Below are 13,944 nucleotides of genomic sequence, written 5' to 3'. Positions count from 1 at the left end.
CCCTCCCGAGTGCTCTCCACCCGAACGTCCCCCCACACAAGGTTTTTCCCCCCGTGCGGGTTTGTTTTTTTTTTTTTCCCTGGGCCGTGCCCCCCGCGTCCCCTGCCCTCCAGTCTCGCGCCCCCGCTCCCCTGCTCCACCCCTCCCCTAACCCCTTTGCTTCTGGACCCCCAGCTCCGCACGGGCCACGGGCAGCCTGGGGAGCTTCACCCCGAGCCGTTCCTTTCCCCCCTGGGCAGCAGCGGTTCTGCCGCTGCTACAGGCAGGCGCTTTCTGGACGGGCGAGGGGCTGGGACGACCGGAGGCTGCTGCATGCTCCAGTCTGACCGAGACCCTGTTCCCTGGGGACCTGGCACAGAGAAAGGCGAGGGACTTTCTGCACTGCCCCTGGCCGGAGCCGAGCGGGAGGGGCTGCCCCGAGCCGGGCAGGTTGGCGCTGCCCTGGGTCGTTGCCGGCGGTGGGGGTACCCGGAGCCGCGGGGGGTCTCGGCAGGGCTTCCGGGTACGTCGGCGGCAAGGGGAACGGTGTCCCCGCAGGCTCAGAAAGCATGGATTGCTGCACGGGGCTTCCGGTCGGCCATGTTCGTTCCTCGGGGCATGCCGGGAGGTGTAGTTTATATGGACGTGGCTGCCTGGAAGCCGGACTGCTCTCGGGCACTTTCGGTGCACCGTAGTCGTTGCTACCGCTGTGGCCCCTGCGGCACGAGGTGCAGTTTTGTTGCAGGTTTTCTGTGGTTTTCTGCGGGCTTCCAGCTATGGCTACTCCCCAAGAAGCGGCGCGCCTCCGGACTCTCAGTGCTGCCGCCCGGGATCTGCGCAGGCGCAGTGCAGCCCACATGATCCATGCTGCCAGCACCGGTAACGGCAGTGTGATACTGCGGTGCCTGTGGAGTCATGCCGCTGCGATTGTTGCTGCCTGCCGGTAAGGAAACGCCGCTTCCGCCCCACGGGCGCGCTGTCGGCAGGTGCTTGGCGCCCAAAACGCAGACGGCAGCGCTGCCGCCGCCCCTGGGCAAGCGTTGTGCACTGGGTGCTCGCTGCTGCCGCCGACGCCACCTTCTTCGCTGTTACCACAGCGTGGTGGCGTGCCGGGCGCGATTGGCGGTGGTGGGTGAGGGCCAGGAGCACCAGGGAGGCGAGCGAGCTCCTTTGAGTGTGCAGGGGTGTCTCCTGCCTGCTGGCTGCCCGGGGGTGGTGGGACAGGAAGCTTCAACCTGCCCGCTGCAGCAGGCTCTTGGTCTGCTGCAGGCGAGCTGGGCCAGGGCAGCCCCAGGGAGTTACCTAAAAGCTGATAGAAGGGAAGAGAGGAAGGAGGCGGATATCCCCTAGGCGCAGAGGCGGGGCGCCTCCCCGACTCGCCAGAGCTCCCCCTGAGCCTCTCCTGGCCCTGCTCACCCCGTGCAGCTGCCCCCTGCTCCAGCACCTCCCCTGAAGCCTGTCCCATAGCACGAGATTGCCCCCAAGCCCTGTTGTGAAGACCACAAGCTGGCTCTCAAGTGGGCTGGATTCTCTCTTAATGCGGGTGCCGTTACCAGCAGTGCGGGGAAGGAGCAGCGTCTCCAGAAGCCCCTGCAGAAGGAAGGGCTTTGGCCAGGTGCGACCTATGGTAATAACGGTCGCCGCTTCTTCTTTCCCTGTCCCAGAGGCCGCGCTGAGGACGCGGTTGTCCATTCCTCCCGTGGGGATGCTGCTGACAGCACCTGCCTCAGGCTTGCGTGGGTTGTCTCTGCCTGACCTCGCTCTCCTCGTGGTGTGGGGGCGAAAAGGGACAGGAGGAGCGCTTACTGGCTGCGGACAGGAGCTGCTGCGGCTGAAGCCGGAGAAGCTGGAGAAAGGTAAAGAAGAAGAAACGGAAGGCCATCTGGCTGACCGCTGCCTCCCGCTGCAGGCAAGAGAGAGCCTGCCTCTCCGGGTGGGAAGGGATCTCTCTGTGTAGCGCACCGCAGGCCAGACCACCAGTGTGCACCACAGGGCCTGTAGGCATAACCCAAAGCGTGGTACAGCCGCGTAGTGCACGAGCAAGCGAGGCTACGTGTCTAGGAAACCTTGTCTCGTAAGAGCTGTAAGACATCCACGTATTCTTTTAGGTGGACAGCCGAGTGACTGGAGTTACAGAAGAGGAAGGGAGGAGAGAAGGAGGAAGAAGCATCTGAACTGGCCAATTCTCCCAGCAGCACTGAGAGCGAGAGCTGTGGTGAGCCCCGGCCCCTCAGGGACCTGTCACCCCTTGTCTGTGCCCTGGTCCCTCCCTGCCCCTTCCCTGGCCCTCTCTCTTTTGCGTGCTGCTGTGATTTTTCTTTTTTTGTTCTTCCCTGTACCTGTTCTCTTTTCACTGTTCTTCTGTCCTGCTCCCTTTTCCTCTCTCCCTTCATCCATCTTGTTCTACCACCCCCTGCTTTTTTTTCTCTCTCTGCACCTTTGGCCTGCTCCTTCTCCTTCCTTTTGTTATCCTCTGTCTCTGTCCTGCAGCCCATTGTTGTTTTTCCCTTTTCCATCTTTTTGTCCTGATCTGAATCCATCTCTTTTTCTGTCCTGTTCCCTGATGTTCTTTTCCTCTTTGCACCTGTACATGCCGCTCTGTGTCCCTGCCTCCCTGTGTCTGTCCTCCCTCCCTTCTTCCCTTCCTCTCTCTATCCCCTTGTCTTGCTCACTGTTGCTAAGTGTTGCTACGAATTTTTTCTATTCTGTATCTCACTGTCCCTGTTCTCCTTCCTGTTCTTCTCTTACTGACCCTTTGTGCTGCTCCCTGTCCCTATTTTTTATTGCTTCCCCTCTCTGTTCCTGTTTGTTCTCGTGGTCCACCTCTCTGTTGTTCTTTCTGTTGCTCTCGTATGTTCTCCATCTCAGCATCCTGCTCCCTGTCCCTCTCTCTCTTGCAGTATCCCGCTTTCTGGCTCCCTGTCCCTCACCTGTTTTCTAGATCGCTCTGTCCTTCCTCCAGTCTTTCCTTGTCCCTCTGGCCTGCTACCCGTCACTGGTTCGTTCTTTCGTCGTCTCTCTGCCTTGCTGCTGTCACTCTCCTCCTCTCTCTGTCTCTAATGTTTCTTTCACCATCTCTTCCCTGCTCCCTGCTCCTTCTCTCTTTTCTCTCTGTCCTCCATCTTCCCTGTAACTCTTTGTCTGTATATCTCCATACCACTTGTTCTCCCATTGTTTCTCACTATAACCCCCCGGCCCAGCTCGCTGTCCCATTATTCCCCTCTGTTCTGCTCCCTTTTTTCTCATCCTGCAGCCCAGCGATGGTTTTTCTTTCTCCCTCTCTTTGTCCCGATCTCTCTCTTCAATCCCTCTGGCTTGTTCCCTGTCTTTTTGTCTCCCTCCCTCCCTCCCTTATTCCTCTCATTTGATTTCTCTCTTGATCTGTCTGTTTGGCTCCTTGCTCATCATTTTCTCTCTCTTTCCCTCTGTCCTGCTCCCTGACCCTGTTTTTCTTCTGCCATGTCCTTGCAGGCTCCTCATCCCCTTTTTTATTGACTTATCCATCTCCCTGTCCTTTTCCCTGTACCTTTCTTTCTCTGCTCCTCACTCCTCCCTCATTTTATTTTTCCTCTTTCTGTTCTTCTGTCCTGCTCCCTATTGCTGTATTTTCGTTTTCTGTATCTGCTGCTCCAGAAACAACTGCCAACTTGTCCTAGGGGAAGGATGAGGGTACAGGCAGCGAACCCCATAGCAGACTCACTCCTGGGACTTCTACGCATTAATGAATAAGCACTTGCTGTCTCCTTTGCACTCATGGCTGTGCTTGTACTCCTTTGTACTTGGTGAGTGGCTGTCAGAGAGTCCAAGGGAGCAGGTTACACGGTGGGTGTCAGGGGCCATGGCTGCAGCTGTGGGCTGGGGCTGGAGGAGCCCCAGGGGGGCCAGTGAGGCTGATGGTGATGGCCCCTCTGTGTAAAAGGGCTGCAGCCCCAGAGGATGGTGCTGCTGGGGCATGCCTGCTGGAGAATGCTGATGAGTTGCAAGGATGTTTCCAACCCACCGGTGCAACAGGCTGAAGTCAGTTGGAGTCAGGCCCCATCAGGGCAGGTCCCAGGGATTTTCTGAGAGCTGGTGGAGAGGATGCGGGAAGAGGGGCAGGAGATGGCTGCCCCCACCCCTCTGGGTGCCCACCCTCTGGAAAAGGCACTGGGTGCCTCCCCAACTCAGCAAAACTTCTCCAGCCCTGCTCGCCCCATGCAGCTGTCCCCAGCTCCAGCACCTCCCCTGAAGCCTGTCCTGTAGGCATGGTCTGCCCACAAACCCTGTCCTCATGGCAGCAAGCTGGCCCTTGAATATGCTTTATTCTCCTTAAATGCAGGTGCTATTAGCATCAGTTCAGGGAAAGAGCGACGTCTCCAGCAGCTCCTGCAGAAGAAGGGGTTCCTGCCTGAGGAAAGCTACAGTCATCCCTGTGGATAATGGTTGCTTGTTCTTTCCCTCTCCCAGAGGCAGCACTGAGGACTCGGTTGGCGGTTCCTCTCCAGGGATGCTGGTGATTGCATCTGGCTCAGGTTTGTGTGGGTTGCCTTTGGCTTCATTCTCCTAGCGGCATGGGCAAAAATGGACAGCTGGACGCTTCCTGGCTGTGGACAGGAGCTGCCGCAGCTGAAGCTGGAGAGGCCAGAAAAAGGTAAAGCAGCTGAAGAATAAAATAAAGAGGAGCCAGCCGGCAGCTGCCTCCAGCTGCAGACAGGAGACAGCCTGCCTCTCAGTGTGAGGAAGGATCCCTCTTAGTGTAGCCCTCAGCAGACCCAATTGCCAACGTGCACTGCAGGGTCCGTATGCGTAACTGGAAGCACAGTACAGCCAGGTAACACGTGCACGTGTGAGGCTACGTATCTGGGAAGCCTTGTATTGTAAGAGCTGTAAGACACCAGTCTGTTCTCGTAGGTGGATGACAGTCAAGCAACCGGAGCCATGGGGCCAGGGGAGAGAGAGAGAGAGACAAAGACACGTCCGAGCTGTCCAGTTTTCCAAGCGGCTTGGAGAGCGGGAGCTGCAGTGAGTCCTGGACCCTTGGGGCCGTGTCGTCCCTATTCTGCATCCTGGTCCTTCCCTGCCCCGCCTTCTCTTTCTCTCGCTGCTGTCATTTTTTTCCGCTTCCCTGCACCTCTCCCTCCCTCATTCTCCAAGTCCCCCTCTTTATCTGTTGTTCTACCCCTATGTTTTTTTCCTCTCTCTGTGCTTCTGTCCTGTTCCCTGTCCTTTTTTCATCCTCTGTCTCTGTCCTGCAGCCCATAACTATTTTTGTCTTTTTTCATCTATGTCTGTCTTCCTATCCCAACTTTGAAAATTTTTCCTCGCCTGCCCTTTAGCCCTTCACAGTTCCCACCCCTTACCTCTCTATCTTCATGTCCCTATTTTTTAATTCCTTTATCCCTGCTCTGTATTCTAAATAGACTTTTTCTTTCTTCAATTCTCTTGTTCCAGGTCCCTGTCCCTGTCTTTTAACTTCTTCCCTCTCTGTCCCACAGCTGCTTTTTGTCTTTATTGTTCTCTCTCTGTCTGGCTCCATGTCCCTATTCTTTAATTCCCCTTCAGCTTCAGTCTTTCCCCTTCAGCTCATCAAGGTTTTTTGGCATTTCTCAGTTTATCTCTGTCCACCTCACTGTCCCCTTTTTAAAATCCTCCCTCTCTGCCCTGTGGCCCATCGCTATTCTTTGTTTTTCTCCATCTCTCTCAGGCTGATTCCTTGTCGCTTCCTCCTCTCTGGCCTGTAGCCCATCGCTATTTCCGCGCCCCCCCCCCCCGTGGTTCCATTTCCCTATTTTTCAGTCCCCTTTCTCTGTCCTGTAGGCGATTGCTGTTGGATTGGGTTTACGTGGCAAGGTTTTGTTAGCTGGGGCAGGGCAGGGGCTGCAGGGGTGGGTTCTGTGAGAAGACACCAGGAGTTGCCCCTATGTCAGGCACAGCCACTTCCAGCTCCGAGATGGATCTGCAGCCGGTCCAAGCTGAGTCCATCGGCAATGCTGGTTGTGCCTCTGGGATGGACATTTAAGAAGGGGTAAAAAATGCTGCGCAGATGCTGTGACAGGGAAAACGTGAGTGTGAAACAGCCCTGCAGACACTAAGGTCGGTGACGAAGGAGGGGGAGGAGGTGCTCCAGGCACCGGAGCAGAGATTCCCCTGCAGGCTGTGGTGAAGGCCATGGTGAGGCAGGTCGTCCTCCTGGAGCCCGTGGAGGTCCGCGGTGGAGCAGACATGCACTTGCAGCCCATGGAGGACCCCACGCCGCAACAGGTGGATGTGCCTGAAGGAAGCTGTGACCCCATGGAGAGCTTGCGCTGGAGCAGGCTCCTGGCAGCACCTGTGGCCCCATGGAGAGGAGCCCACACTGGAGCAGAAGAAGAGCATGAGGAGGAAGGAGCGGCAGAGATGATGTGTGATGAACTGAGTGCGACCCCTGCTCCCTGTCCCCCTGCATTGCTTGGGGGTGGGATGTAGGGAAGTCAGGAGTCATGGAGATGAGCCCAGGAAAAAAGAGCAAGGCGGTTTTTAGATTTGTTCTTATCTGTTGATAAGATAAGAACAAATAAGATAAGAACAAATAAAACAAAACAGAATAAGATAACAACAAATCTTGTCCTACTCTTGATTTTGATTGACAATAAATGGAATTAATTTCCCCAAGCTGAGTCTGTTTTGCCTGTTACAGTAATTGGTGAGTGACCTCTCTGTCCTGTTCTTGACCTCCAAGTTTTTTTTGTTGTATTTTGTCCCCCTGTCTTGTTGAGGAGGGGGAGCGATAGAGCGGCTTGGTGAGTACCCGGTGGCCAGCCGAGGTCAACGCACCACAGTTGCCTTCTATCAGGCTCCCTGTCCCCATCTTTTAATTCTTGCCTATGTTTCTTGTACCCCATCGCTTCTGAAACTTTCTTTCTACTTCTCCATCCTTATTTTTTAAATTCTTGCATAGGTTTCTCAAACCCAGTTGCTTTTTAAATTTTCTTGCTACCTTTCCCTCTCTCTGTCTCCCTGACCTAATTTTAATTTCTTGCCAGTGTTTCTTGTACCCCATCGCTTTTCAAATTTTCTTCCTACTTCTCCCTCTCTGCAGCTCCGTGTACCTGTTTTTTTAATTCTCGTGTATGATTCTTGTATACTGTTGCTTGTAAAATCTATTTATGTCTCCCTCTATCCATCTTCCTGTCTCTAATTGGTAATTCTTCCCTCTCTGTCCTCTACCCTGTCACTTTTTACACTTTCTACATCTCCCTCTTTCTAGCTCCCTGTCCCTATGTGTTAGTTCTTCCCTATGTTTCTTGTACCCTGTTGCTTTTAGAAAATTTTCTTTCTACGTCTACCTCTATCCCGCTGTTTCTATTTTTTTATTTCTTGCCTATGTTTCCTTTCCCCTGTCACTTTAGAATTTTCCCTGTCCCTTGTCTTGTCTGTCTTGTTGTCCTGCTGGTCCCTTCTGCCTCTCTCTCCTGCTCCCTGTCTCTCTTATTTATTCCTCCATCTCTCTGTCCCTGTTCACCCCTGCAGTCTTTCTTCTGCTCTCCTCTCTCTACACAGTTGTCCTGCTCCCTGTCCCTCTCTTGTTCGCAGCATCCCATTTTCTGGCTCCCTGTCCCACACCGCTATGTCCCTCTGTCCTTCCTCCTGCTTTTCTCTTTTCTCCCTCTGTCCTGCTGCATTTGGGCACTGAGCCTTGCAGCCAACTCACTGCCAAGAGTTCTTACGTGCATTAGTGAATAAACTTTTCCTGCCTTGTCTGTGCCCCTGGATGTGTTTGCAGCCCCTGGGTGCAGAGCATGTGGCTGTGGAGAGGTGCAGGGGAGGGGGTGATATGCTGTGGGGCTTTGGCAATGGCCCCTATTCCTGATGGGCCCTCGCTGGGGCAGCCCCAGGTGTGGCCAGTGAGGCTGAGGATGGGGCTGGCCCTGCTGTGTGAAGGGGCTTTAGCTGTAAAGGAGGCTGCCTGGGCATGCCTGCTTGAGAAAGCTGATGAAGGGGAATGGGCTGAGGAGGGAGTCCTGCAGGCAGGTGCCTCCAGCAAGGAATGGCCAGTCTGTGTGGTGAGGAAGGATCCCTCCGAGCTGTCCCTGACAGGGCAGACACCAGCACACAGTGCTAGGAGCTCAGTGCCTCTGTTGGCTATGTGGGTGAGCCACCAGGTATTGAGGAAGCCTTGCAGATGAGGAGCATAGAGGTGTCCGCTGCATGCTGCTGAATGGGCGAGGGTCCCGGCATGCAGCACTGCAGAGGAGGAAGGGGCAGAGGCAGAGAGAGAAGCGTCGAGGCGATGAAGGTCTCCTGCTGGCACCAGGAGCTGTGGTGAGTCACGCGTCCTCTCCTCTGCATCCTGGCCCATCTCTGCCACCCTTCTCCAGATGTCTGCCTGCCTCCCTTTCTCGATCTCCCTCTCTGCCCACCTACCTGTATGGCTCCCCAAAACTTGTTATTCTTCTGCCAACTCTGGAGAATACCCCGTTGCATTTTAAATTTTTTCTATGTGTGTCTCTAGCCAGCTCCCTCTCCCTATTATTTAGTTTTTCTGCACTGCCTTGTAGCCTATTACTTTTAAACTTTCATTTCTATATCTCCTCCCTATCCAGCTCCCTGACCCTATCTTTTTTAATATCTCCCTCTGCTCTGTACCCCATTGCTTTTCAAACTTACTTTCTATGCCTCCCTCTATTTGGCTCCATTTTGCTATTTTTAATTTCTTCTCACTCTTTCCTTCACCCTGTTTGTTTTAAAATGCCTTTATATATATGTATGTCTCTCACCAGCTCCCTGGCCTTATTTTTTAATTCTCGCCTGTGCGAATTGTATCCCATTGCTTTTTGAATTTTCTTTCTATTTGTCCCTCTATCTTCCACCCTGTCCCTGTTTTAAAATTCTTTCCTGTGTTTCCTGTACCCCGCCACTTTCTCTTTCTGTGTATCCCCTTATTTGTCTCCTTGTCGTTATTTCTTAATGTTTTCCTATTTGTCCTGTACCCCGTTGCTTTTTAAGTTTTATTTCTGTGTCTCCCACTATGCGGCTCACTGTCCCTATTTTTTTAATCCCTCCCTTTGGTTGGGGAAGGGTCTGTCCAGGCATGCCTGCCTGAGGGAGCTGATGAAGGGGAGCTGTCCAAGGAGGGAATCCAAGGGAGTCCTGCAGGCGGTTGCCTCCAGCAATGAATGGCCAGTGCCTGCAGCGAGGAAGCATCCCTCCGAGCCGTCCCTGACAGAGCGCACTACCAGCACGCAGTGCTGGGAGCTCAGTGCCTCCATCGGCTGCACGGGAGAGCCGCCGGGAAGCTTGGTGGTGGAGGAGTGTTGAGGCACCTGCTGCCGAGGCAGACAGAAAAGCGTCAGGGCAGTGAAGGTCTCTTGCCGGTGCCAGGAGCTGCGTTGAGTCGCGTGTTCTCTCGTGTGCATCCTGGTCCATCTCTGCTGCCCTTCCCCAGATCTCTGCCTGCCTGCCTCCCTGCCTGTCCCTGCTTCTGTCTCCCTCTCTGCTGGCCCACCTACCTGTGTGGCTCCCCGAAGCTTGTTACTCTGCTATGAACTCTGCCCTGTACCACTTCACCTATTAATTTTTTTCTGTTTCCCTCTTTCTGGCTCCCTCTCCCTATTTTTTAATGCTTTCCTGTATTTTTTGTACCCCATTGCATTTTAATTTCTCTCTCTACATTTCCCTCTCTCCAGTGCCTTGTCCCTATTTTTTAATTCCTCCCTCTGTCCTGCACCCCATAGCTTTTAACATTTTCTTTCTATGGTTCCTTCTATCCATCTTCCTGTCCCTGCTTTTCTAATATTCCCATTTCTTGTACCTGATCACTGTTTAAATTTTCTTTCTACGTTGTCCTCTATCCATCTCCCTGTCCCTATGTTATAATTCTTGTCTATGTTTCTTGTACTTAGTTGCTTTTTAAAACTCCTTCTAGGTCTCTCTCTATCAGGCTTCCTTTCTTGATTTTTAAAATTCTTCCCTCTATTTCTTGTACCCCATTGCTATTTGATGTCTCTTTCAAGAATTCCTTTTATCTGGCTCCCTTTCCCTGAATTTTAATTCCTCCCTTTCATCTGCATACCTCCTCGCTTTTAAAATTTCCTTTCAATATTTCCTTCTATTGTCATCCCTGTTCCTATTTTTTAATTCTTTCCTATATTTCTTGTAGCCTGTTGCTTTTTAAAATTTCTTTCTATGTCTCCCGCTATCTGATTCCTTGTCCCTATTTTTTAATTCCTCCCTCTCTGTCCTGTACCCAGTTGCTGTAAAAAATTTCTTTCTATGTCTCCATTTATGTAGTTTCCTGTTCTTCTTTTTATTTTTTTTTCTGTCAGTACTCTGTCAATTTAAAATTTTGTTTTATGGCTACTTTTAGCCAGTTTACTGTCTTTATTTTCTAATTCTCTCCTGTCTGTCCTGTACCCTGTTGCTGCTTCAATTTTCTTTCTATGTCTGCTTTTATCAAGCTCCCTATCCATAGTTTTTAATTCTTTCCTGTGTTGTGTACCCTGTTGACTTTAAAATTTACTTTTATGTGTCTCTAGTTTTTTCCCCATTCTTGTTTTTTGATTTATTCCTGTCTTTCCTTAAAGCCATCACATTTTACATTTTCTTTCTACGTCAAAGTTTATCTACTTTGCTGTCCCTATTTTTTGTTTTCCTGTCTATCCTGTACCCTGTAGCTTTTAAAATTTTCTGTCTCCTTTAACCAATTCACTGTCTTTTTATTTGTTTCTCATCTGTCTTGCACCTAATTGCTTTTGAAATTTTCTTCCTATGTCTCTCTGTATTTTTCTCCCTATTCTTATTTTGTAACTTTTCCCTTGTCTTTCCTTAATGCCTCCGCTTGTATAATCTTCTTCCTATGTCTCTCTCTATCACCCTACCCTTATTTTAATTTTTCTTCACATCTTAATGCCTTTGCTTTTAAAATTTTCTTTCTATGTCAAGTTTTAACCAGCTTTCTTTACCCATTTTTAATTTTTTTCCTCCTTGTCTTTTACCCAGTTGCTTTTAAAATTTTCTTTCTGTGTCTACTTTAACGATTTTACTGTCTTTATTTTTAATTTTTCCCCTGCCTGTCCTGAACCCCGTTGTTTTTTTAATTTTCATTCTATGTCTATTTTATAAAGATCCCTATCTGTATTTTTTAATTTATTCCTGTGTTGTGTACCCTGTCACTTTTAAAGTTACATTTCCATGCGTACTTTAACTTAAAAAAAAAATCAAATTTTCTTTCTCCATCTCTTTTAATTTGCTGTCCCTATTTTTGAATTTTTCCCTTCATTTCCCTAATCCTCATTGCTTTAAAAATGTTCTTTCTATGCCTACTTTTTTCCCTTCGATGTCTTTACTTTTAATTATTTCTTCTCTTTCTTCAGTGCCCTCACTTTTAAAATTTTATTTCTACATCTCTGTTTTAGTTTGCCATCACTGTTTATTAACTTTTCCTTATTTCTTTAATCACCATTGCTTCTAAATTTTTCTGTCTGCTTTTATTCCAATTGTTGTCTTTAATTCTTTCTTGTCTTTCCTTAGTGCCCTCGCTTTTTAAAATTTTGTTTCTGCATCTCTGTTTTAGTGCACTGTCCCTAATGCTCATTGCTTTTTAAGTTTTCTTTCTATGCCTACTTTTATTCTGTTCACTGTCTTTATTTTTAATGATTTCTTGTCTTTCCTTAGCACTGTTGCTTTTAAAAATTTCTGTCTATGTCTGCATTTTAGTTCAATGTTGCTGCTTTGTACTGCTTTCCTCCCTTAATCCTTTGGCTTTTAAAATTTCTACTTGCATCTTGTTTGCTGTCATTAATTTTTAATTATTCTTTCTTGTTTTTCCTTAGTGCCATCACTTTTTAAATCTTCTTTTCCATCTCCATTTTAGTTCACCAATGCGATTTTAAAATTTTTTCCTTATTTCCTTAATCACCATTGCTTTTAAAAGTTTGTCTGTTTTTATACCATTTCCTGTCTTTATTTTGATGTATTTATCCTTAATTATTTTTTGTCTTTCCTTAGTGCCCTACCTTTTAAAATTTTCTTTCCACAGCTCTCTTTTAGTTTGCTTTCTTTTTCTTTTAGTTTTCTTTCTATGCCTACTTTTATCCTGTTCACGGTCTTTATTTTTTAACGATTTCTTGTCTTTCCTTAGTGCCTTTGCTTTTTAAAATTTCTATTTATGTCTGTGTTGTAGTTAGCTGTCACTATTTTTAGTGCTTTCCTTTCTTAATCTTAATATTTGGTTCTTCCTTTTTTCCTTTCTTAATCTTGATCATTGGTTTTTAAAATTTTCTACTTTTATCTCCTTTGCTGTCATGAGATGTTAATTATTTTTTCTTGTTTTTCGTTACTGCCATTGCTTTTACAATTTTTTAATTCTACATCTCTCTTTCAGTTCACAGTTTCGATTAATTTTTTTCCTTATTTTCCTTAGAGTTTGCCATCGCTGTTTTTTCATTTGCTCAATATGTCTTTAATCTCCATTGCTTTTAAATTTTCTGTCTCCTTTTATCCCCTTTGCTGTCTTTATTGTGCTGTAGTTAATTATTTCTTGTCTTTCCTTAGGGCCCTCCCGTTTTAAATTTTCTTGCTCCGCCTTTAGTTTGCTGTCCCTAGTTTTTAGTTCCCTCCCCTTCTTTTCCCTAATGCTCATGGCTTTGCAAATTTTCTTTCTATGCCCGCTTTTCTCCTGTTCACCGTCTGTAGTTTTGAATGATTTCTTGTATTTCCTTAGTGCATTTTTTATTTTATTTCTGCATTGTAGTTCACTGCTGCTGTTTTTTAGTTCTTTCCTTTCTCCGTCCTTTGGCTTTTAAAATGTTCTACTTTTATCCCATTTGCTGTTGTTAGTTTTTAATTGTCCTTTCTTGTCTTTCCTTAGTGCTATTGCTTTTTAGATTTTCTTTCATCATCTCCCTTTTAATTCAGTGATGCTATTTTTGAATGTTATCCTTATTTCCTTAATCACAGTTTCTTTTAAAGTTTTCTGTCTCCTTTTATTCCATTAGCTGTCATTATTTCCCTGTATTTATGTTGTAATTATTTCTTGTCTTTCCATAGTGCCCTCACTTTTTAAATTTTCCTTCTCCATCTCTTTAAGTTCGCTGCCACTATTTTTTAATTTTTCCATTTATTTCTCTAATTCCTGTTACTTTTTAAAATTTTCTTTTATCCTGTTCCCAGTCTTTATTATGCTGTTCTTTTAATTACTTCTTGCCTTTCTTTAGTTCCTTTGCTTTTTATATGTTCTATTTTAATCTGTTCCAGCCTGCTGTCTCTATGTTTTAATTTTTCCCTTATCGCCCCCTTTTAAAATGTTCTTCCTATGCTTACTTTTATTACTTTTGATGCCTTTATTTTTTAATTATTTCTTCTCTTTCCTTGGTGCTGTTGCCTTTAACATTTTGTATCTATGTATGCCTTTTATTTTGCTGTTTCAATTTTTTAGTTTTTTTCTCTCTTAATCCTTTGGCTTTTAATATTTTCTACTTTTATCTCATTCGCTCTCTTTATTTTTAAAGTGTTTTTTCTTTTTTTTCTTTAGTGCCATCTCTTTTTTTAAATTTTCTTTTTATGTCTGTCTCTCTTTTAGTTCGATGCTGCTATTTTGTAATGTTTTCCTCATTTCCTTAATCACCTTTCTTGTTAATATTTTTTGGTCTACTTTTACCCCATTCACGGTCTTTATTTGTCTACCTGTATTTTTTAATTATTTCTTGTCTTTCCTTAGTGCTGTCGCTTTTTAAATTTTCTTTCCGCGTCTCCATCTTACTTTTCTGTCCCTATTTTTTAGTTTTTCCCTTGATTTCCTGAATCCTTCTCACTTTTTAAAAGTTCTTTCTATGCCTACTTTTTTCCCCTTCACTGTCTTTTAAAAATGATTTCTTTTCTTGCTTCTTTGCCATAATTTTTTAGATTTTGTTTCTTTCCACTTCCTTGTTGTAGTTTAATGTCGCTATTATTTTTTCTTTATTTCCTTAATTCTATTTGCTTCTAATATTTGCTGTCTACTTTTATTCT

General features: G+C 47.2%; 1 protein-coding gene across 2 annotated transcripts; it reads left to right on the top strand.

Moving 5' to 3' along the window:
- The first annotated feature begins 696 nt into the window (after positions 1-696).
- Positions 697-4,896, top strand: LOC309589092 (uncharacterized protein). Of its 2 annotated transcripts, XR_014227858.1 has the most exons (5): positions 697-922; positions 1,644-1,835; positions 2,088-2,194; positions 4,426-4,789; positions 4,870-4,896. XR_014227858.1 is itself a non-coding variant. In XM_082308952.1 (4 exons), the coding sequence occupies exons 1-4, from the start codon at positions 895-897 to the stop codon at positions 4,435-4,437; spliced, it is 339 nt and encodes a 112-aa protein (XP_082165078.1). In that variant the 5' UTR covers positions 697-894; the 3' UTR covers positions 4,438-4,851. The 2 variants fall into 2 exon arrangements, 1 of the variants encoding a protein (XP_082165078.1); XM_082308952.1 differs by lacking the exon at positions 4,870-4,896 and having other exon boundaries at positions 4,426-4,851.
- Positions 4,897-13,944: the final 9,048 nt, after the last annotated feature.

Source organism: Platalea leucorodia (assembly GCF_965183815.1).
Source record: "Platalea leucorodia genome assembly, chromosome: 4".
NCBI classification, from domain to species: Eukaryota; Metazoa; Chordata; class Aves; order Pelecaniformes; family Threskiornithidae; genus Platalea; species Platalea leucorodia.
This window is presented reverse-complemented; position numbering and strand designations above follow the sequence as displayed.

Excerpts from the sequence above, each read along its gene's own strand:
- LOC309589092 (XM_082308952.1), top strand. The coding sequence starts at position 895 with ATGCCGCTGCGATTGTTGCTGCCTGCCG. Across the intron at positions 923-1,643 it reads GCGATTGTTGCTGCCTGCCG|AGGCCGCGCTGAGGACGCGG; the intron begins GTAAGGAAACGC and ends TCCCTGTCCCAG. Across the intron at positions 1,836-2,087 it reads GCCGGAGAAGCTGGAGAAAG|GTGGACAGCCGAGTGACTGG; the intron begins GTAAAGAAGAAG and ends GTATTCTTTTAG.